This window comes from Phyllobates terribilis, unplaced genomic scaffold (genome assembly GCF_046119375.1).
Source record: "Phyllobates terribilis strain yellow unplaced genomic scaffold, ASM4611937v1 Scaffold_9__5_contigs__length_417890890, whole genome shotgun sequence".
Taxonomy (NCBI): domain Eukaryota; kingdom Metazoa; phylum Chordata; class Amphibia; order Anura; family Dendrobatidae; genus Phyllobates; species Phyllobates terribilis.
The window spans coordinates 10,771,130-10,796,528 of record NW_027362769.1 but is presented as its reverse complement, the minus strand read 5'-3'; the positions used below and the strand labels follow the sequence as shown (position 1 = coordinate 10,796,528).

The 25,399-nt window shown below is 42.9% G+C and overlaps 1 protein-coding gene across 1 annotated transcript in view; it reads right to left on the bottom strand.

Moving 5' to 3' along the window:
- Nucleotides 1-25,399, bottom strand: part of TRPM2 (transient receptor potential cation channel subfamily M member 2) — a 1,046,990-nt gene that overhangs the window by 711,817 nt on the left and 309,774 nt on the right. Inside the window, exons 15-16 of the mRNA XM_073646321.1 lie at nt 15,101-15,238; nt 1,781-1,910 (exon numbers count right to left, since the gene is read on the bottom strand). Coding sequence (XP_073502422.1) covers nt 1,781-1,910; nt 15,101-15,238 — 268 coding nt within the window. The remainder of the gene's footprint in view (nt 1-1,780; nt 1,911-15,100; nt 15,239-25,399) is intronic.

Genomic DNA, 25,399 nt, shown 5'->3' with positions numbered 1-25,399 from the left:
GACGGTGGTCTGCTCCCTGACACTCTAAGGGGTTAAACGTGTTTTATATGAAAGTATGTTTCCGGAAACCCTCTAGGACTGCAGTTTAGCCTTAGGTAGGGTTGACTGGAACAGCAGGCAAAGATGGGGGAGGGGGAACTGAGAGTTAGTACCAAGTTCAGGAAGTGACAGTTAGTTGTATGAAGCAGTGAGAGGTGACAAGGAGCAGTCGCAGGTCAAAGGCTGCTAGGGACAACGTAGGCCTAAAATCTCAGGGCAGTGGATTGCCAAAGACACCCTCTGTGCAAGTTCCCTTGCTGGCCTGGCAACCTCGAGATGGACGTCGGGGCCCTTGGGCACACTCAGCCTGCTAAACTGTAGGAGAAAACGGACTCAAACTCTCAGAGGCGGAGGGTAATGTAATCCGAATATACTGAGTGATGGAGAAGAATTCCTGGTGCTAGGGGAGTTAGCAAGTGAGGTACTCTACCCATACCGAGAACCAGGGGTGAAGTTATGTCCAGTACCTGTGGGAAAGATGACAACCTGTTGGGCCTTTTCCTTTATGTCTATTTACAAAGACTGACAGTTAACCAGTAGAAGTTTGATTGTTTTTATGAAATCCATGTCCCCTGGATTGATTGCTACACTGGTTCCAGAACAGCAATACCTAAAGTCAGAAAAGGCCTGCAGCCCAGTAGTATGTGTGATGCACTACACACAGCAGCACACTGGGACAGGGACACAATTTGTCTGTAGGGTGCTAGAGCAAGGAGAGGCAGCAGCTCGCCCAAGACTACCTCGCTTGGAACTAGGAATGGGAAATGAGGCTTAGATTTGCCTTGTTACAAATTGTAGTACTATTGATTGGTTTTCAAAGGACTGTACAAATTTAGATAGAGCCTATAGTGATTGGAGAACTAGGAAACGTATCTACAGGTGGCTGCAACAGTAGGAAACTGTAACAAGGCTAGTATGCTGTGATAGCAAGTTGCCTCTGCACATAGTTTTGGAGAAGAGCGTTCAGTCACCTGAATCCAATTTCACCCTTGGAGGATATGTGGTTAGGGATATAGTCCTCTACATCTCAACTAGTGATTGACCTGTAAGATAAATATGTAATTGGTCCACCTTACAACTGTTAAACAGCAATATCCAACAAGTGTGAGAGAAACCATTAAGCTTATGCATCATTTAAACTGAAAGTAACCATTATGAGAGTTATGCCTTTTACCAATACAAAATTTGTCATTAGAGCAACAATGTTCTGTGACATTCTCACAGCAGGAGGTTTAATAAGTCATATATCACTATTAGAAGAGTCTTACTGTGGTTGCCTTATTGGAGGAAGAATTTTGGCATTTCTGGTCAGGATGCATAAAATCACTAGTTCTAACTGGGAGCTTGATTTACTGAAGCTTCTAGACAAATCAAAAGTTGGTCATGTCTCTTAGATTTGGATTGTGTTTTTTCCCATGTTAAACAATTATACAACATCAGTCTAAATTACTATGTCCCTCAAATTTTTAGAACATAATAAGAACACTGTTAAACCATTTTAAAGGAGTTGAACCTCACTGCTTTATTTTAAAAGCAGTCCCACACCTGTCCAGAAGTTGTGTGTGATATTACAGTGCACCTCTGCCATAACATACCCAACCTATAGGCACAGTGTGGCACATATAAGACAGAAACTGATGTATTTTACTAATCTTGCATAAACCCTTTAAAAAAACTAAAGCAAACTGCAAAGTTATAACTTTTGTTGAAATTAATCAAAAAACAAAAAATGTGAATGTACCAGTGGCTTTTTGTTCAAAATCATCAGCCAACGTCATCATGTCTTCAGAAGTGTCTGTATCTTCTTCTTCTTTTGAAAGCTCTTTTAACATCTTACTGCAAGCTAAAGCTGCAGCTATGCAATCGTTACACTAGAAATAACAAAAGGATAATCCAGGTAAAAGATACTGTTTTTCCAGGTGTAAAAGACCTTATCTAAGTTACTTTCAGTAAGTAATGCTGTATCAGCGTTTTAATTTCATAAGTCAATAGTCCACACGAAATAAGCAACTTTGTAATATTTCTTATCAAACAAATTTGTTTCTGTCCTGGATTGATTTTTCACTCTCAATTTATGGGTAAAATACAGGTATATGAAAAAGTTTGGACACCCCTATTAATCTTAAGCTTAACGTTTTATAAAAATTGGTGTTTTTGCAACAGCTATTTCAGTTTGATATATGTAATAACTGTTGGACACAGTAATGTTTCTGCCTTGAAATTATGTTTATTGTACTAACAGAAAATGTGCAATCTTCATTCAAACAAAATTTGACAGGTGCATAAGTATGGGCACCTCACCAGAAAAGTGATATTAATATTTAGCAGATCCTCCTTTTGCAAAAATAACAGCCTCTAGTCGCTTCCTGTAGCTTTTAATGATTTCCTGGATCCTGGATGAAGGTATTTTTGACCATTCCTCTTTACAAAACAATTCCAGTTCAGTTAAGTTTGATGGTCGCCGAGCATGGACAGCCCTCTTCAAATGATCCCACAGATGTTCAATGATATTCAGGTCTGGGGACTGGGATGGCCATTCCAGAACATTGTAATTGTTCCTCTGCATGAATGCCTGAGTAGATTTGGAGCGGTGTTTTGGATCATTGTCTTGCTGAAAGATCCATCCCCTGCGTAACTTCAACTTTGTCACTGATTCTTGAACATTATTGTCAAGAATCTGCTGATACTGAGATGAATCCATGCGTCCCTCAACTTTAACAAGATTCCCGGTGCCGGCATTGGCCACACAGCCCCAAAGCATGATGGAACCTCCACCAAATTTTACTGTGGGTAGCAAGTGTTTTTCTTGGAATGCTGTGTTTTCTTGCCGCCATGCATAACGCCTTTTTGTATGACCAAACAACTCAATCTTGGTTTCATCAGTCCACAGGACCTTCTTCCAAAAAGAAATTGGCTTCTCCAAATGTGCTTTTGCATACCTCAGCCGACTCTGTTTGTGGCGTGCTTGCAGAAACAGCTTCTTTCGCATCACTCTCCCATACAGCTTCTCCTTGTGCAAAGTGCGTTGTATAGTTGACCGATGCACAGTGACACCATCTGCAGCAAGTTGATGCTGCAGCTCTCTGGAGGTGGTCTGAGGATTGTCCTTGACTGATCTCACCATTCTTCTTCTCTGCCTTTCTGATGTTTTTCTTGGCCTGCCACTTCTGGCCTTAACAAGAACTGTCCCTGTGTTCTTCCATTTCCTTACTATGTTCCTCACAGTGGAAACTGACAGGTTAAATCTCTGAGACAGCTTTTTGTATCCTTCCCCTGAACAACTATGTTGAATAATCTTTGTTTTCAGATCATTTGACAGTTGTTTTGAGGAGCCCATGATGCCACTCTTCAGAGGAGATTCAAACAGGAGAACAACTTGCAAGTGGCCACTTTAAGTAGCTTTTCTCATGATTGCATACACCTGGCTATGAAGTTCAAAGCTCAATGATGTTACATAACCAAAATAAGGGCTTTAGTAAGTCAGCAAAAAGTAGGTAGGAGTATTTAAAACAAGAAAATGATAAGGGTGCCCATACTTATGCACCTGTCAAATTTTGTTTGAATGCAGATTGCACATTTTCTGTTAGTACAATAAACCTCACTTCAAGGCAGAAACATTACTGTGTCCAACAGTTATTACATATATCAAACTGAAATAGCTGTTGCAAAAACACCAATTTTTATAAAACATTAAGCTTAAGATTAATAGGGGTGCCCAAACTTTTTCATATAACTGTATATAAAGCCTGTATTCAATGAAGACAGATTTTACATTTACTAAGATAAGAGGTGTATAAGCTATTGTCAGCTAAACAGAGAAAGATAGTGGCAATAATATAAGCCAAAAAAGTAATGGACACTTAATCACATGCAAAATAGTCAAAATTACAGCTATACAGGTGCTTCTCACAAAATTAGAATATCATGAAAAAGTTAATTTATTTCAGTCCTTTAATAAAAAAGTGAAACTCATATATTACATAGTCATTACAAAGAGTGATCTATTTCAAGTGTTTATTTCTGTTAATATTGATGATTATGGCTTACAGCCAAAAGTCATTATCTCAGTAAATTATAATACTTTGTAACAACAGCTTGAAAAATGATTTTAAAATCTGAAATGTTGGCCTACTGAAATGCATGTTCAGTAAATGCACTCAATGCTACTTTTGCATCAATTACTGCATCAATGCAGCGTGGCATGGAGGAGATCAGCCTGTGGCACTGCTGAGGTGCTATGGAAGTCCAGGTGGCTTTGATAGCAGCCTTCAGCTTGTCTGCATTGTTGGGTCTGGTGTCTCATCTTCCTCTTGACAATACCTCATAGATTCTCTATGGGGTTAAGGTCAGGCGAGTTTGCTGGCCAATCAAGCACAGTGATACTGTTGTTTTTAAACCACGTATTGGTACTTTTGGCAGTGTGGACAGTTGCCAAGTCATGCTGGAGAATGAAATTTCCATCTCCAAAAAGCTTGTCGGCAGAGGGAAGCATAAAGTACTCTAAAATTTCCAGGCAGATGGCTGTGCTGACTTTGGTCTTGATAAAACATAATGGACCTACACCAGCAGATGACATGGCTCCCCAAACAATCACTGATTGTGGAAACTTCACACTAGACCTCAAGCAGCTTGGATTGTGTGTCTCTCCACTCTTCCTCCAAACTCTGGGACCTTGATTTACAAAGGAAATGCAAAATTTATTTTAATCTGAAAACAACACCTTAGACCAGGTGCAGGTCATTTTCTCCTTGGCCCAGGTAAGACGCTTCTGGTGTTGTCTATTGGTCATGAGTGGCTTGACACAAGGAATGCGACACTTGTAGCCCATGTCCTGGATATGTGTGGTGTGTGGTGTCTCTTGAAGCAATGACTCCAGCAGCAGTCCACTCCTTGTGAATCTCCCCAAAATTTTTGAATGGCCCTATCTTAACAATCCTTTCAAGGCTGCGGTTATCCCGGTTGCTTGTGCACCTTTTTCTACCACACTTTTTCCTTCCACTCAACTTTCCATTAATATGCTTGATGCAGCACTCTGTGAACAGTCAGCTTCTTTAGCAATGGCATTTTGTGGCTTATCCTCCTTGTTGAGTGTGTCAGTGACTGCCTTCTGGACATCTGTCAAGTCAGCAGTCTTCCCCATGATTGTGGAGCCTACTGAAACAGACTAAGGGACCTTTTTAAAAGCGTAGGAAGCCTTTGCAGGTGTTTTTTGTTAATTATTCTAATTTACTGAGATAACAATGGTCAACACACAAAAATTCATCAGCAAAGGTAATGTGCCTGTTTTATGGAGTTTGATGTGCTGATTCCAAAAATATGCTTAGTTTTGCTCTATCACATAAAGTTTCTGATATAGAAGCATTTTTGTTATTACGTTATTTCTACATTTTCAATGTATGTGGTTTTTCTATGTTATTCCAATTTCTTTGCTTGTCGTATTTAATTGTGAATTTTCTTACAGGGACAACATCAGTAAAGTTTTTAGTGTGTTTTATGGGAAGGAGTATTGACAGTGCAGTCAGCCAATGACTGCTTCTCGGAAAGTCACATGTTATGGGGAGGAGCTAACTGTTATGAGATGGTAAGATTTGAGTCAGTCAGAAAAGGATGATGATGGCAGCAAGGACTGGTATGTGAGACTGTGACAGGAGAGAGGCCTCTACAGGCCTCTTACACTGATGTGTAACTGAGTGAGGGTCTCCACAGAGAGAGAACCAGAAAGCAGCCAATATCACATTGAGAAACTGCACGTCTGAAAGTGTTCATCTGTAAGGAATAGGCTGACCCATTTACCTCACACCTGTATGTAGTTATCTACCAGATTACCTCCAGTAAAATCAGTTCTAAATACAAGTTGCATCTGTCATCTCTGAGGAAATATCTACATACCGGCTCATCGCATATTTTTTTTTTATTTTGTCACCACCATTGAACTGAACTTGCTCTATTGTTTGATCTAATTTAAATCAATCATCTGGACAGATTCTGGTATGTGTGTGGTTCTTTGACACCAAAAGGCCAAGTACGTTCAATCACTCATGATATTAAAATTATGTACGAAATGTACTTTAACTGTCCACTGGTGATCAAGACAAAAGCTGGGCCCCTCATGTGATATGCTGAAGTTGTTCAAATGGTCTTCATGACTGGTTGAATATGAGGAAAGTGTCTATGCCATTTGCTGTTCCCATGTGTAACGATCTGAGGTTGTGGATTGTAAGTAAACTAATCACCTTGGCAGGTTAATGATGCAACAATATTTTATTGATCACAGCCATGGTAATAAAGCAATTCCAGGTAAATGGCCAAAATACAGTTCTCTCAGTTCTCAAATTCCCCATCTGGGTTCAGTAGTTCCACTGGCTTTGTATAAAGCCATACTCACTGTCTCCCAACTTTTGGTTGGCCCACAGATTTCGTGTCTCCAGCCAGTATAGTCTGAAGCCACAGTCCATGATCTAGATGGTAGATAAAATGATGATAGCACAGGTATCCAGTAGCAGCAGTCCTTTTAAGAAAGCGTAAATCCAAACGACATAATCCATAATGGTAACATGTTTATCCATTCAACCTTCCAAGTCCATGGTCTCCATCCTCTTCCTTCAATCCTTCCACACAACTACCTAAAACATGTCTGTCCTTTCTTCCCATGGGCTCAGTCCCCTCCCAGGTCAGAAGTGATCACACCCTCTCCCTTAAACATTCACTGTTCGCTAAACAATGAAGAATATTCTAGAAGCCTTCATCTGAGACTGAATGTAAGACCCCCTGTGGTGACGGCTCCACTGTGTCTACAATCTACACACACATAACAAGATTACTGGCTATTGGAACAATGGTTAGATACTCCTGAGATACAGATTAGTGGAATGCTGGACATTTTACAAGTGAATCTAGTGCACATACTGACAAGTTAGCAGAACTATATAAAACATAACAAGTAAATCACTAATAAAACACAATAATAATATTAACAAAAATGGTGGTCCGCTGCTGGAAAAGTATCATAGTCTTTAGAAAGTGGGCAGCTCCTCACATACCTCCCCCACTTTTTCAGCATGGACACGAATGTAAGAGGTCTCGCCTTTATGTGAACGAAACTTTGTATCATCCAGTTTCCTCAAAGAATATTCCATGTCGTCCTTGCGAATATACTCCACAGTCCCCATTCCACCCGGGTATACGTCAGTGTAATAGACATCTCCAGCTTCTCTCATATGGTCTTTCAGATCCTGCCAACTTCCCGATGGGGGAAGCCCGGAGACAAGGACTCTGTATTTAGTTCACTGGATCAGGAGTCTGTCCTTTAAGCGGGGTCCTCCATATCCCCCCCTGATCCCCAGTTTGTCCAGGGAAACTCCCCACGTGCCCAATGGGAACCAAACTTGTATCTATTGCGACCAACCCCAGAGGGCTGACACCCCATTAGGGGGATGGTCACTTGGCGGCCTGGTAAAGGGAGCTCTGGGGAGACAGTATCTGAGCTGACCAGGGTGAGGGTAGATCCAGTGTCCCGAAGTCCCTGGGCCTTGTCCCTGATGTAATTTACCTCCCCCAGATTACAATCCTTCATTGTGACAGTCATGGCATTTTGTCTATTGCTCACCACAGGTGGGGGGTTTATCTGCAGATAGTGCCGCTCCTTCTCGGCTGAAGCAGTGAGAACCGGTCTTTGGCTTTGGGTTATGATATTGGCCCAGTGGCACACCAATCCTCATCCTAGGTTGTGATGTGGGCTAGAACATTCCCAGCATTCCCTGGCAAAGTGTCCCATGTGTCCACAGTTATGGCAGTTAAGCCTTCCTCGCCCCAACACGGGCCGTAATTGGGGGCTTGGGCAACCTCCCACTCTTTGTGAAGTTTGAACTCCCTGCCGTTCTTCCTCTGGCCAGTCCACGGGTTTCAATGGCCACCCTGTAAGCTCCTGTTCTCGACTCACTGGGGCTGTACTTCCACGTTGCCCTGGTCAATTAGCAGACCAATCATCAGCCAATCTTGCAGCCTCATCCAGGCTGAGTGGTTTTCTATCTGCCACCCATTCTTTTAAATTACCTGGGAGCTTTGACATAAATTGTTCCAGCATGATTATATCCATTACATGTTCTGCTTCCTGAGCCCTCAGTCCTTCTATCCACCGAGTGCATGCCGTGCGTAGTGTGTTGGCAAACTCCCGATGTGTGTGTGCTGCGGGCTTGTCAGTCTCCCGAAACTTCCTCCGGTAGGTTTCCAGCGTGATGGCACACCTCTCTAGCAATGCACTGTGAATGGTAAAGTAACATCTCTGATCCACCGAAGACAAGTTATTAAAAGCTTCTCTTGCTTTTCCTGTCAGGCCAACACTCAAAAATCTGGGCCAGTCACTGACTGACACCTCATGCAGCAGGCAGAGGTTCTCAAATAACCGGAGATGTTCATCAATATCTGAGGTGTCTTCATTAAACTGTGGTATATCTCGGTAGATTAAAGATGTAGGCCCCTATCTCCTGTTATCTATTGTCCTCTGCACTGGGGAGGGTGGGGGTATCGCTTCATGCACACCCAGAAATTTGTTTAACACTGTTGTCCGCTCCATCTCAGTGACCCGCTCTCCTAGCGTGTCCAGCATCCTCCTCAACTCAGTCGGTCCATCCTCCATCATCTCTTCTGCCAAGTCACTGCTCGGTAACTTTCCCTGGTATGCTCTCCAGAGATAGGTGATCCCACCGCTTGCCACCACTTGTAACGATCTGAGGTTGTGGGTTGTAAGTAATCACCTAGGCAGGTTAACGATGCAACAATATTTTATTGATCACAGCCATGGTAATAAAGCAATTCCAGGTAAATGGCCAAAATACAATTATCTCAGTCCTCAAATTCCCCATCTGGGTTCAGTAGTTCCACTGGTTTTGTATAAGGTCATACTCACTGTCAGTAGCTCAGTGTAGCTTCACAATGGAAATATGAAATCATCACTCCCTATTGCTCACTCATGTCAGCTAAAGGAAAGTTATGAAAATCTGTCAGTTGTTTTGGATGCTATACAATATAAGCATCATAAATGGAATATCAGTGGAGATTTGAAAGTGATTGGTCTGCTAATGGGAATGCAAGGAAGTTTCACAAAATATTGTTGGTTCTTGTGTTTATGGAACAGTAGAAATACAGTAGAGTTATGTTCAAGGTAATTGGGGACAGAGAAACATCTATGCTCCAGGTAGAAACAATGTACAGCATAATCCTTTACTTGCTCCAACAAAAATCTTTCTTCCTCCACTACATATAAAGTTGGGATTGATTAAAAACTTTGTGAAAGCCATGGCAAAGACAAATTAACAAGGGGTCCAGTACATTTCACAGAAATTCTCCAGCATTTCACCAGCAAACCTGAAGGAAGGGGTATTTGTTGGTCCTCACATCAGAGAATTTATGAGAGATGATGTGTTTGAAGGAACTCTAAATGATAAGGAATTGAGAGCTCGGAAAAGCTTCAAGTGGATCTGTGAAAACTTCTTAGGAAAAAATAAATCTCCAGAATATGTTGAAGGTGTTGAGGAACTGCTAAATGCACACCAGTGTCTTGGATGTCGCATGTCTCTGAAAATGCACTTTTTGCATTCGCATTTAAATTTCTTCCCTCCAAATCTTGGGGATGTAAGCGATGAACAAAGTGAGTGGTTTCACCAGGACATTAAAGTAATGGAACACTGGGTGCGTGGCCTGGCACCCGACTAACATGGCTGTGTGAGTACTGAGCTCACTCTCACCCAGAGCCTATTCAGCAACATATGCAGCATTCATTCTACTTTTTATGGCTCCTCCCTCTCTCCTAACACCTGGCATGATGACCCGCGGTAAAAGAAATCAGAAGAAACAAGGAAAATTTGAGTTTTACTTCAGAGAAGACTGGAGCAAAAATGGCATAGAGACCTCCATTCACAGCCATGTTTCTGCTGACAGCGTGATGCCCCCTGTGACCCAGACACCTCCAGCGGAGTTGCACTCCCTGCCCGCAGTGAGTACAGGACCCCCAAATCACTCACCAGGTTCAAGATATAGTCCCCTGGCAGACATGGAGGAGGATGTAGTCTTGTTGGGGAGGCCGAGGTATATTCGGATGTCATGCGGTCCAATGCAAGTTAATGGCAGCAAAAAAGCAGCGCTTCCGCAAAATAATTGGTAGTGCTGCAGATTTTTTCGCAATGATAATCCGCAGCGGAAATTTCCGCAGCATGTGCATAGCACATGCGGATTATCATTGGGGAACATGGCAGACCTTCTACCAAGTGTTTTTTAAGCGTCTCTGCAGCGGAATTGCCGCTGCGGAAACGCTTAAAAAACACATAGTGGGCACACAGCCTTACAAATGAAACTAGTGGATTTAGAGGATCGCTCTCGGATTAACAATGTAAAATTGCGAGGGATACCAGAAGATGTGCCTCCTCAAGAACTGAGGGGGATTACTTCAAGGTCTGATTAAAGCAGCTATCCCTAACTGCTCTCCAATAGACACTATCATTGACAGAATTCACACAGCGCCCAAAGCATCTACCAAGATCAATGCCCAGAGATGTGCTGGCCCACATACACTTCTTTCATATAAAAGAAGACCTACGACTCTTTTCTAGAGAAAAGAGAGAACTCCCACACCCTTATCAGCAAATTAAAATCTTCGCAGATATCTCGGCAGCGACTCTCCATTTCTACAGATTATTGACTCCCATCACTTTGACCCTGAGAGAAAGGGAAGTGGCATATAGATAGGGTTTCCCACTGTAGCTTCGCATAAATTACAGAGGAGAGTGGCACACGGTTATTTCCTTTGAAGAGGGAGAAAACCTCATGCGTAACTGGAACTTTACACTAATAGAACCCACTCGTCCTAACAGACCCTACCCGCAATTCGTAGAAACCGGCTGGCAACTTTCTTCAACTAAAAACAAGTCTAAGCGCTGAATAATAGAATCTTCTTCGTCTCGGTAGAGAGGGAATCCTGTACCTTTTTTGGCCTACCCGGCAAAACTTTTCCCCCTTTCTGGGTTGTTGACTAGTCAGTCGCTCAGAATAAGTAGATTTTTAGTTGATCTGCTGCTTAATTGTTAATGTTGGTCAAATTAATGTTTTGTATTTTTATGTTCTCTTTTACATATAGGTTAATTCTGAAATTTTGGTGGATTTTGGGAAAGATGGAGTTGATGTTGCACATTTGTATATGCTTGGTCATAGATTTTATCTGGCTTCAGCATTTTCCTAATTATAAAAATGGTGACTAAGATATGTTCAATGAATGTTAATGGTCTTTACAGTCCACTGAAAAGATCTTTTATGTGGAAGGAGGCGGTTTCCTCTAAATGTGTCATCTTTTCTGCTCAGGAAACTCATATTATCCATAGAGATACTAATAGACTGCGAACCCCCTTTTTCCACATGTGTTACAGGCCAATTATAGGAAAAAACAGAGAGATGTAATGCTGACTATCAGCAGCTCTGTGGCTTTCTCTCCAATATACTTGGTTTCTGCTTCACAAAGGATATGTATAATTCAAGTATGTTCCATTAATAATGTAATATATACCATTGTAGTAGTTCATGCGCCTAATATTTCTCAGTTAAAGTTTCTGCATAAGTTTATGAAAAAAAGTAAGCAAAGTAAAACAAGGCCATGTCATCTACTGCGGAGATTTGAATTTAACACATGATTGTGAATTAGACTCTTTATCAATATCTAAAAGTTACTCCCCCAATTTAGCATCTTTAATTAACAAAGAAAATCTATATGATATTTGGAGAATCCATCATATGAATGAAAGAAATTATTCCTTCTTCTCGTCTATCCATAACACATATATTTATTTTTGGTGAGCAGATCTCTTCTAGATGACATTGTACTGTCATCCATAGGCCTCATTACATGGTCGGATTATGTCCCATTAATGTTACGTGTGGAGGAGAGACACTCGTCCCCTCCCACTTATCTTTGGAAAGCTAATTTGTATATTTTATCTTCTCCACCAAACGTAGAGTACCTTCAAAATAGTTTACAAGAATTTTTTCAAATTAACGCAGAATCAGTGGATAGCCCTTTCCCCCTATGGAACTCACACAAGGCATACATGCAAGGGAATTTTTTTAAACTAGGCTATAAAATGAAAAGAGAAAGGGATAAAAAAATAAATGAAATCCTCTGTGAAATCCAGAATCTAGAAATCTTAAACAAACATTCTTTCAATAGAGAACGAGCTGGTAAACTATGTAATCTTTGAATTCAATTGAGAGACTGTTTATTGTATAAATATGAGAAAAATCTTCAAAAAATAAAAGCACATTATTATTCTCAAGACAACAAAGCTGGGAAATTGTTAGCGAATAGACTAAAATCCAGAGAAATTAAAGCAAAAATCCCCTATCGCAAATATGGCCCTCAAAAACAAAAATTATACAGCCCTAAAAATATTGCAAACAAATTTAAGGAATATTATTCCTCACTGTATAACTTATCTTCTGCCCCTGAGCATACTCCTCCCAGTTTGTTGGACATTGAGTCCTTCCTATCTAATCTTAGTCTTACTTCTCTGTCTAAGGATCAGTTAAAGCAGTTGAGTGCCCCTTTTACTAATGCAGAAATAAAGAAAACCATCTTATCTCTACCATCACATAAGGCGCCGGGCCCTGACGGTTTTTCAAATATGACGATTTTTCTTTATGACTCAGTTAAGCCCATACCTGACAGAAACCCTTCAGCAAGGGTTCATTTCCTAAAGAGATGTTACCAGCCACAATAATAACATTACCAAAACCCGGCAAGCAGCCGGACATCCCACAAAATTTTAGACCCATATCCTTATTAAATACCGACACGACTAGCTCCTATCCTCCCATCATTAATAACATTAGATCAAACTGGCTTTATAAAAGGGAGACAAGCGGCGGATAACACAAGGATGGTCATAGACTTGATTGATGTCATAAACAATAGCAGGGCTCCGGTGGTCCTGGTGGCTTTGGATGCCGAGAAGGCGTTTGACCGGGTTAACTGGTCGTTCGCTTTCTCGGTGTTGGGTCGAATGGGTTTTGGGGTTCAATACTAAATGCCATTAAAGCCCTTTACTCCACACCCTCAGCAAGAGTTTACGTTAATGGCACCTTATCAGAAGAATACTTAATAACAAACGGAACAAGACAGGGATGCCCCCTGTCTTCTCTGGTGTATGTGCTCACTATTGAACGTTTGGCACATGCCGTTAGGCAAAATGAAAGAATAAAGGGGGTGAATATTTCTGGAAGTTCACATAGCATCTCATTATATGCTGATGACATGATTTTAACCTTAGCAGAGCCTGAGACTTCACTTGGGGAAGCCCTAGAGATAATCAAACATTTCGGAAACATGTCATACTATAAAGTAAATAAAAACAAATCCCAGATTCTGCCTTTAAACACCCCAGTAGAGGTTCTATTACATCTACAAAAGAATGTTCCTCTTGATTGGTGTCAGGACCAAATTACATATTTAGGAATGTCAATAACCATATCTACGTCAACCTTATAGAAATCAAATTATCTTCCTTTATTACAGACTCTAGAATTGGACCTAAATAAAAAAGGCCAATACGAGGTTTCATCGGTGGAATGTGTTGCGGCCTTTCAGATGTTCTCACTACCCAAATTATTATACATATTTCGCACTGTTCCAATTTCCCTCCCAAAAAACTTTTTCTACCAGGTACACAGAATCTTAAACTCTTTTGTGTGGAGGAACAAAAGACCTCGCTTATCTAATCACCTCATAAAAAGATCTAAGAAATTTGGGGGGATCAACCTCCCTAATATCCAAGATTACTATTTAGCTACCCAATTAGATCAAGTTAGAGTGTGGTGGAATGGAAATAAAACTTGTAATTGGGTTCAAATTGAATCACAAAGTGAGGCCTCTGAAAATATAAAAGCTCTATTTAGTGCGTCTTTGATTGCTCCAACTAATAAGATAGATGCTGTTCCACAGACGGTTTCATCCATCTCCAGCTCGAAAGCATTCCATAAAAAAGGTTCTAACGCCTCGACCCCTGTTATGTCCATAACTCCACTGGAAACCTTAGGCCTCCATGCCACGCTACATTGATGCAGAAGAGCCCCGACCAAGTATTGAGTAAATTTACTGAACATACATTTCAGTAGGCCAACATTTCGGATTTTAAAAACATTTTCAAGCTGTTATAAAGTATTCTAATTTATTGAGATAATGAGTTTTGTGCTTTCATTGTCTGTAAGCCATAATCATCAACATTAACAGAAATAAACACTTGAAATAGATCACTTTGTTTTTAATGACTCGATATATGAGTTTCACTTTTTGTATTGATGGACTGAAATAAATTAACTTTTTGATGATATTCTAATTTAGTGAGAAGCACTTGTATATTACAAAGTTTACTATTTTCATGTGCACTACTGATTTACAAAAGATGAAATTTAAATAATGGTTACTCATTAAAGACTCACTTTACAAAACCCCCACTTTTCCAGTGCAGTAAACAAGTGAACACAGTAAAAAATGCTGGAGGGGGCCACTGGAGCAGTGGTGATTGAATAGCCAGGGAATTAACAAGTGGGTGGTCCTATGTTATTTTATGGTATTTCTCCTACTTTACTCAATTTTTCTAATCTCAGAAACCCATCGTCACCCCCTCACGCCCCAATTACATTGGCAATATTTATAGCACATCCACTTCCCCATTCACTTACATTGTAAAGATGAATTGAAGAGCTGAGGTTACAGGAAACCAAGTGAGGTTCCAGAGGTACGACCAAAACCTATAATCACTTTATGGCATTTTTTGCCATAAATATGCCATAGAAATTGGAGATTGTAAATTACATCACTATAAAACATAAAGTACAAAAGCACTTCTACTGTAAAGAATGGATATCTGTAAAATATCAATAGTACACAATGATTGCAACCTCCCATATTATACATACATTGTGTTTTAGTTCTTCGAACTGTATGTTCAAAACTAACAAAAGTAAGGGAACATAAAATGATAGCAAGCACTTCAAAAAATTGCTGTAGCAACTCTTCACTAACCTGGATCCATATGATTTCTGCAAGTTCCTTACGATTTTGTACAATTGCCCATATGAGAAGATCCCTTACTGGATCCATTGTACACAATGTTTTTCCTTGAGATCTTTTGTGAAAAGAACGGAGTGTGACTTTCTGTACCTGAAACATAATTTTAGTAACAAAATGGGTTTCAGTTCCAGAGATTAGTTGAGAGATGAGAAACAAGACCATAGACAAATACACCAAAAATGCCATCTATGTATACAAGAGAGGTGGGCAGCCACCTGTATTACAGATGCCTGTCCACATGCATGCTGAAACAGCATAAACGAAGGAGGAGAAAAACTCAGAATATAATGCAGAAAATATTTATTCAATAGTGCACAATAAAAACAAATGAGAATTCAGACAATAAGGTAGTCAGATGATAAAGTGCTAACAGGTCAGGTCAATATATTATGATATATTTGTAATAAATCCGTGAATTAGCATAATTGCACATTGCCCACAATAAAAGTTAAGATTATAAATATTAGTAAGCTTAAACAAGTGAGCTGGAATAGAGGTCACAGGATTAACGTATATATCATGATCCCACTGGCTGCTAAATAGACAGGGATAGGGGTGAAACAATGTTCTTAATATAAGGCTCTATGCCAAACTCCAAACACCAAAGTCATGTTAACCCAGCGCGATAATTACCTGACAAGGAAGCACAGCACAGACGGAAGAGAAAAAAAGTTGTGATTAGGGTGAGAAGCCCAACGTACGTTTCGCGGCGTCCCAGGCCGCTTTATCAAGAGCAAGAAGTGTTATCCTCATGGTGCCCCAAGATGCATATATATGCATGCATCTCTCCCCTTAAGATCCAAAGTGCAGACAGCTGATCGGCGAGGCACGCACCCGGAAGTGGCCAGCTATGATCATGATATATACGTTAATCCTGTGACCTCTATTCCTGCTCACTTGTTTAAACTTACTATTATTTATAATCTTAACTTTTCTTGTGGGCAATGTGCAATTATGCTAATTCACAGATTTATTACAAATATATCATAATATATTGACCTGACCTGTTAGCACTTTATCATCTGACTACCTCATTGTCTGAATTCTCATTTGTTTTTATTGTGCACTATTGAATAAATATTTTCTGGATTATATGCTGAGTTTTTCTCCTCCTTCGTTTATGCTGTTTTAGCATGCATGTGGACAGGCATCTGTAATACAGGTGGCTGCCCACCTCTCTTGTATACATAGATGGCATTTTTGGTGTATTTGATTAATTTATCTGTGTTTTTCACAGCTGTTGCCATTACCAATATGGATTATAGAGTGCGTGACAGCACGTGGCTCACGTTACTTGATGATGCATTAAAAGACATTTTTGAGGTTGAGTCCGGGGGAGACAGAGATGTACAGGAGGCTGCGGCTAAATTTAAAGAGCTTTTGAGGAAACGCACCAAGGTTTAGTGGAACCATGCATTCCTTGAGAAATACAGTACAGACCAAAAGTTTGGACACACCTTCTCATTTAAAGATTTTTCTGTATTTTCATGACTATGAAAATTGTACATTCACACTGAAGGTATCAAAACTATGAATTAACATATGTGGAATTATATACTTAAGAAAAAAGTCTGAAACAACTGAAAATATGTCTTATATTCTAGGTTCTTCAAAGTAGCCACCTTTTGCTTTGATGACTGCTTTGTACACTCTTGGCATTATCTTGATGAGCTTCAAGAGGCAGTCACCGGAAATGGTCTTCCAACAATCTTGAAGGAGTTCCCAGAGATGCTTAGCACTTGTTGGCCCTTTTGCCTTCACTCTGCGGTCCAGCTCACCCCAAACCATCTTGATTGGGTTCAGGTCTGGTGACTGTGGAGGACAGGTCATCTGGCGTAGCACCCCATCACTCTCCTTCTTGGTCAAACAGCCCTTACACAGCCTGGAGGTGTGTTTGAGGTCATTGTCCTGTTGAAAAATAAATGATGGTCCAACTAAACGCAAACCGGATGGAATAGCATGCCGCTGCAAGATGCTGTGGTAGCCATGCTGGTTCAGTATGCCTTCAATTTTGAATAAATCCCCAACAGAATCACCAGCAAAGCACACCCACACCATCACACCTCCTCCTCCATGCTTCATGGTGGGAACCAGGCATGTAGAGTCCATCCATTCACCTTTTCTGCGTCTCACAAAGACACGGTGGTTGGAACCAAAGATCTCAAATTTGGACTCATCAGACCAAAGCACAGATTTCAACTGGTCTAATGTCCATTCCTTGTGTTCTTTAGCCCAAACAAGTCTCTTCTGCTTGTTGCCTGTCCTTAGCAGTGGTTTCCTAGCAGATATTTTACCATGAAGGCCTGCTGCACAAAGTCTCCTCTTAACAGCTGTTGTAGAGATGTGTCTGCTGCTAGAACTCTGTGTGGCATTGACCTGGTCTCTAATCTGAGCTGCTGTTAACCTGCGATTTCTGAGGCTGGTGACTCAGATAAACTTATCCTCAGAAGCAGAGGTGACTCTTGGTCTTTCTTTCCTGGGGCGGTCCTCATGTGAGCCAGTTTCTTTGTAGCGCTTGATGGTTTTTGCAACTGCACTTGGGGACACTTTTTCAGACTGACTGACCTACATTTCTTAAAGTAATGATGGCCACTCGTTTTTCTTTACTTAGCTGCTTTTTACTTGCCATAATACAAATTCTAACAGTCTATTCAGTAGGACTATTAGCTGTGTATCCACCAGACTTCTGCACAACACAACGGATGGTCCCAACCCCATTTATAAGGCAAGAAATCCCACTTATTAAACCTGACAGGACACACCTGTGAAGTGAAAACCATTTCCGGTGACTACCTCTTGAAGCTCATCAAGAGAATGCCAAGAGTGTGCAAAGCAGTCATCAAAACAAAAGGTGGCTACTTTGAAGAACCTAGAATATAAGACATATTTTCAGCTGTTTCAGACTTTTTTGTTAAGTATATAATTCCACATGTGTTAATTCATAGTTTTGATGCCTTCAGTGTTCAAAGTACAATTTTCATAGTCATGAAAATACAGAAAAATATTTAAATGAGAAGGTGTGTCCACACTTTTTGTCTGTACTGTATCTGCAAAGGGAACTAATCCTGAGGGGACTTCGAGTTCAGGTGTTCTCCTCTTTTCCTATTTCTGATGAACTATTTAAAACTCGGTGGGAGGAACTATTGGATACCTGTTCCAAAGGATTTCTTACATTGTTGAGAGATATGAATGCTACTTCTTTACAGGAAATTGAATCTGAGATTGAGGGTCTCCAAATTATCCTTAAAAGGGGACTGTCTGGTGAGTCATTAAAAAAGATGAACGAGGACATTGACACTGAATTACAAAAGTGGGCCCATGATATCCAAGTCAGCAAAGCTAAGAAATTTCAAAGGGACATCTGGGACAAACAGAACCGGTGTGTGTATAGATGGAGAGGCCAACTAGACCACTCTCGATCTAAATATCGCAATTCATCAAACTCTAGATCGAGATCGAGGTCGATACAGTCAAATAAATCTCAAGACTATATCGACTCTACAGCTTCAGCGGGTCCTCATACATCACTATCTAATGTCTCCAATAAAATGCAGACTGGACAGTCCAATAAAACGAAAGGACCAAGTCATATTGGCCCTGTGGTCTCCTCTCAGGGCAGGCTCCAGGTAATTAATCTGTCCTCACATATATTATCTAGGGCACAGGTAGAGGTCCTGGGGAGGGGACTGTCTTTCTCTCCTACTAATGCTTTCAATTCTTTTTCAGCGGTAAAGGACCTACATCTCTTTTCCCGCAAATTGATACTGAAAAAGTTGCACTACAGGGGTCCGGGAGTCTTGGATGCTGCGGCTGACGAGGAGGAGGCCTTGAGGTGTCTGGAGGAATTGGCAGACGAACATAACAATTAGTGTTGAGCCACCCCCGTAGTGTTCGAGTTCGGTTCGGTTCGTCGAACACCCGTGTGTTCGCCGAACTGTTCGTCGAACTGTTCGTCGAACACCTTCAAACACCGTTAAAACCAATGGCAGGCAAACAAAAACACATAGAAACACATAGAAAACACCTTCAAAGGTGTCCAAAAGCTGACAAACTGCCCAGAAGACACAACTAACACATGGAAAAGTGACAAGTACATATAGTCATGCGAAAATAAAAGAGGTGGAGGAGTAAAAGGAGGGGGAGACACAGATATAGGCATGTCATGCCCTTCTAAAATCCAAAAAGTGAGAAGCCGACACGGCCAGTCCGCTCCTGCCCGTGCCACCTCCGTGTCGCCGGGTTTGTGCCAGAGCCGCGGTGAACCCTGACGGCCAGCCCCCCTCTCCCAATACTGGTGCCTGTCCGCTGGTGGGTCGAGCGAGCCCCCCTGTGGTGGAGGCAGCTCTAAGCTTTTTAATTTAAATTGTCTCTCTAATTTGAATGAATACACTTTAAATCCATTTACAAGGATCTATTGGAGGGCAAGTCTCATGCCAGCAGCCGCGTAATTCCAGCTCCAGTAGCGTCCACTAAAGCTGCTGCAGTTAAAAAGCTTTTATAAGGATCGAGCTCGGCTGTCCACCGCAAGGCATCCTACTGCCAGTCCCAGCCCCTATGCCTTGGGGTGCCTCCTGATGCTCTTCACTGAGTATCCCATGGTCCCGAAGCATTTCCTTTGAAAAAATTAAGTGTCTAAACTACAGGTGGTGTAGCTTGCTTAACAGCCGGGATAATCCGCTGACTAGCAGACACTGCTACTAGGCACAAAGTATTTCCTGGGCTAGATGCAGTTAAAAATTTGTAATTAGATACTCTCGTTGGATGCTGAGAAAGCATTCCATAGAGTCTCCTGGCACGCCATATATGATTCTCTTAAAAAGCTTGGGGTAGGGGTCTAGGGGACCCTTTTATAGCCAAAATCACGGCCCTGTATCGCAATACGTCACCTAGGCTGAAGATAAATGGAACTGTAGCACCCTGAGGGCTCGGTTGCTACAGATGTATTGCACCTCACCCAGAGGTGTGATATCTCACTCTCAGGTAAGGATGGAGTGTGGATCAGGACCCGACACCTGCATGCATTACACCACATTGCCGTGGGGCAGGGCGACCAATATGCCCCTGAGATGGGCACGACAGTCCCTGTCCCTGGCTGGAGTGGGGGGAGGGAACACTGAGGAAGGGGAACCCTGTAGTGCAGGAGCAGGGAGGAAGCAGTTCCTGGGTGCATTGAGAAGGGAGTATAAAAGGTGGGCACCATCTTAGTTCAGTGCAGAGAAGTCTGAGCAGAAGTGGCAGGGAGCAGGGGCTCTGCATGAGCTCTGCTCCGGAGGCGGGCCTAGTAACAGAGGCCCAGGCCTGGAAGAGGGAGAAGGAAGGAAGAGGAGCGGAGAAGGCTCCAGGAACGAGGAATGAAGGGATCCCAGGGGTGCGGACGGGCGAGTCGCCACCGCACGCCCGAATCCACCTGCGTGGAGGGGTCAGGCCAAAGGGGGAGACCGGTCCCCGAACTAGTGGAGGCAGGAAACGACCCTCAGCTAGAAACCGGAGGCTCTGACATTTTATGTGGCGCAGCCCCTCGCTACACCCGCTAGGAAGGCACCACATAGGGTCAGGGAAACTGGCGCCAAGTTTACCAAGAGGAGGCCCGAGGCAGCCGGACAGAAGTGTTGGTAAGAAAGGCCAGACAAAGGACACACAAAGGGGGTCCTGTGAAGCGCTCCAAAGTTATCTGGGAGTTGTCTGAGCCCCTCACCTGGTGAGCACAGTACGACGTGGGCAGCCGTTACCTGCAGACGTGGTCTGGATAATAAGAACTGTGAGTAAAGGCCCTGGACTGCATCACTGACTCCGTGTCGTTACTGCTGCTGCCCTGCACCATCACCCCCATCCTCCGCATACACTGCCCTGAGGCTATACTCCTCCCGTGGGGAGTTATGCTACGCTCTGCTGCACCCACAACACCAGCCTCAGCCGTCTGCCCTGTAGCGGCGGTTCACTCTGACCGCAATCCACGGGTGGCGTAGTCGGACATTTAAACATCAAAACCACATAAATAGTTCCGCCACTGGTTTGACCGCCCTGAGCCACGGAACCGGGTTGCCGCCACGAAGACTACAACCACCAGCATCCACCAAAAAGGGTCCGGCTCCGGGTGTCCCAAGGCCCAGGGGGTGCGTCAGAACATTTTCATCACCTTTCACAATCACCAATGGGACAAGGCAGGGATGTCCTCTGTCCCCTCTCTTATACATCCTAGTGACGGAGCACCTGCTCTCATCAATTCGCCATAACCCCAATATTAGGTGGATTGAGGTGGGAGGCACCGAGTACAAGTGCTCTCTATTTGCTGATGATGTCCTAGTATATATCACTCATTCACATATATCCATCCCTGCTGTTATGGCTGAAATAGATCACTTTGTTACATGGTCAAATTTTAAAATCAATGCAGCGAAGTCTGAGGCCCTCGATGTCTCCCTCCCCAAATCCATATAGGATTCCATCCAGTCCAACTTTCCCTTTGCCTGTCCCTCACAGGGTATCAAATACTTAGGAATTCCTATTCATAGAGACCTCTCCCATCTATGTTATCTTAATTTTGGGCCCTTTATTGAACAACTCCATACAGACCACGGTTGGCAAGTTAGAACTGTAAGATTCACTATGTGAACCGCTGGTGTTTTGTGGAAAAGCACATGTACACCGCGTTCCAAATTATTATGCAAAAAGTGTTTAGGAGTGATAAGGGAAGAATTTGTTTGTTTGTCAGTTAAACTCATTGATGGTGATGTGTGTCAGGGCTCTTTATATCACTGTAAGCAATTGCAGACACCTGTGCTAATTAGTTTGGCAGGTGTGTCCAATGAAAGGCAAGACTACTTAAGAAGGCTCTCTCACATTATTAAGCAGCCTACATTTTCTGCCAAAATGGGAAAGAAAAAGGATGTGTCGGCTGCTGAGAAGCAACAAATTGTGGAGTGTTTAGGTCAAGGCATGACTACAATCAACATTGTGCGATGATCAGGATGAAGTGTCTTGGCAATCAAGAAGTATGTAGCTGATTCACAGTACACACGTGTGCGTGCTGATAAGGGCAAATTGAGGACTCTTTCCTACAGGCAATTACGTCAGGTTGAAAGAGCAGCGGCAAAAAAGCCTTGTCATAGCAGCAGACAAGTTTTTGAAGCTGCTTGTGCCTCCAACGTCCCCCGAACAACAAGATGCAGGGTCCTTCAGAGGTTTGCAGCTGTGCATATGCCATCCTGTCGACCTCCTCTATCCACTTCACACAAGCAGAAACGGCTCCAGTGGGCCAAACATTACATGAAGACTGATTTCAAAACAGTTTTGTTCACGGATGAGTGCCGTGCAGCGCTCGATGGTCCAGATGGATGGAGTGGAGGATGGCTGGTTGATGGACACCCCACGCAAACACGGCTACAGCGCCAACAAGGAGGAGGTGGAGTAATGTTTTGGGCTGGAATCATGGGGAGAGAGATTGTCGGCCCCTTTAGGATCCCTGAAGGCGCTAAAGATGAACTCCATAATGTATGTGGATTTTCTCAAACAGCACTTCCTGCCATGGTTCAAGAAGAAGAACCGTGTATTTCACAGCAAGATCATTTTTCTGCATGATAATGCACCATCTCATGCTGCACATAAAACATCTGCATCTCTGGCTGATATGGGCATAAAAGGGGACAAACTTATGGTGTGACCCCCATGCTCCCCTGACCTCTACCCCATTCAGAACCTTTGGAGCATCATTAAAAGGAGTGTCTATGATGGCGGGAGGCAGTTCACATCTAAGCAACAGCTCCGGGAGGGTATTCTGTCCTCATGCAAAACAATTGAAGCAGAAACCATCCAAAACCTGACAAATTCAATGGACGAGAGAGTTCAGAAGCTCCTTTCGAACAAGGGGTCCTATGTGAAAATGGAACATCACCTAGAATAAAGTTTTGAGTTGAAAACTGTTTGATTTCAGTTTCTAACAACCTGCTAATGCTTATAATTTCAAAAATGACCATTTTTTTGGTCTTTATTAAAATGAAAAGGTTGATCGAAAAGTTTGGGGGATCTAAGAGTGTGGCAACCCAGTAGTCATGATTACTTCGAATTCTGACAATATGAGGGTCATGCTGCAGGTAGTGCAGCAAGAAGGCACTTATGTGTCTTGCGCATCTCGGAGCCCCAAAATTATTTTCCGGGCTAGATGCAGCTAAAAATTATTTTTAATTTTAAATCTGGTGAAGCTTTAGTATAGATGGCCTAATAGGATCAGTGCTGCACACTGCTACAAAGCCCAAATTATTTTCCAGTCAAGATACAGATAAACATGATTAGTAATTTGAAAGCTTAAAACGGTTGGTAGGGTGATTTTAACCAATCATCAAGCTTTTACTCTCCCCAGGATGACACAGGGGTAGAAAAGTCGTTTCGGATCCATGATTTGTTCATCTTTATGAACGTGAGTCTGTCTACATTATCAGTGGAGAGCCGCGTGCGCTTATCTGTCAGCACACCACCAGCAGCGCTGAACACACGTTCAGACAGAACGCTGGCTGCGGGGCATGACAAGATCTCCAAGGCGTAAGTGGCTAGCTCCGGCCATTTATCCAGATTGGAAGCCCAAAAAGAGCAAGGGTCCAGTGACACAGTCGTGGCTTCAATGTTTACTTGGAGATACTCCTGTACCATCGTCTCTAGGCGTTGACTATGTGTCAGACTTCTTGTCTCCTGTGGCCTTGCAAAGGATGGGCTAAAAAAGTGGTGAAATGATTCCGCAAAATTGATGTTACCAGCAGATACTGTGGTTCTGTTACGGTTTGAGTGCTGAACACTTGACGGTCCCACGGTTGGCAAGTTGGAACTGTGAGATTCACTACGTGCACCACTGGTATTTTGTGGAAAAGCACATGTAAGATTCTGCAACAGTCTCTGCTGATACTCCTGCATGCGTGCATCCCTTTCTATGGCAGGAATAATTTCTGCAAATTTACTTTTGTACCGGGGATCTAACAGTGTGGCAACCCAGTAGTCAGGATTATTTCTAATTCTCACAATTCGAGGGTCATGTTGCAGGTAGTGCAGCAAGAAGGCACTCATGTGTGTTGCGCATCCAGGAGCACCAAGTCCCTGTTGTGTTGGTGGCGAGGTAACAATCATGCTTCCTTCCTCTGTCCTCTCCCCCCAACCTCGCACAACAGAAATGTGATCAAGGTCTCCCTCATCTGATGAGTCTTCCATCAGTTCGTCCTCCACTTCTTCCTGGGCTCCTGCACCTTCCTCACTAGTTTGGCTGCTACCATGCGCCCTGGTAAAACCATCTCCCCCACCCTCACATGCCTGCCGCCTTGGTGCTGCCGACTGTCTGGACCTTTCAGATGTTAGCCCTTCCGCATACAACTCCTCCTCCTCTACTTCCTCCACCTCCTCTTGTGCCAGCACCTGACTCCGAATTCTGTTTAACATGTGCTCCAGCATGTAAATCACCGGAATAGTCATGCTGATAATGGCATCGTCAGCACTAAACATCTTCGTCGCCATTTCAAAACTGTGCAGAAGGGTGCATAGGTCCCTGATCTGAGACCACTCCTCCAGCGTGATTTGCCCCACCTCTGAATCTCGTTGGCCCAGGCTATACGTCAGAACGTATTGCACCAGGGCTTGTCGGTGCTGCCACAGTCGCTGCAACATGTGCAGAGTTGAATTCCACCGGGTAGGCACATCGCATTTTAGCCGGTGAAGTGGCAGGCCCAACGACTTCTGTAGAGATGTAAGTCGCTGAGCTGCGGGATGCGAACAGCGGAAGTGAGCACACAGCGACCGTGCCCTCTGCAGAAGGCCATCTAGTCTGGGATAGTGGGCTAAAAATTGCTGGACAACCAGGTTCAACACGTGAGCCATACAAGGCACGTGTGTGACATTGCCCCGGCGATGGGCCGCACCCATGTTTGCAGCATTGTCGCACACGGCCTTCCCTGGTTTCAGGTCCAGTGGAGACAACCATTCATGAAATTGGTTCTCCAGAGCTGACCACAACTCCTCAGCTGTGTGACTCACATTTCCCAGACATTTCAATGTAAAAACCGCCTGATGACGTTGAGCCCTACTGCCAGCATAGTAAGGAGGTGTGCAGGATCCCTTCTGCGCAGTTAGAAAGCTTGTGGCATGACCAGACAGGCTTTGGGTGCAGGTGGAAGACCGAGAGGAGGTTGAGGAGGCAGAAGCAGTGGAGGAACTTTGACATAAAGAGGATTGACGCACAACTCGTGGGGACGGCAAGACTTGGACAGCAGCCCCTTG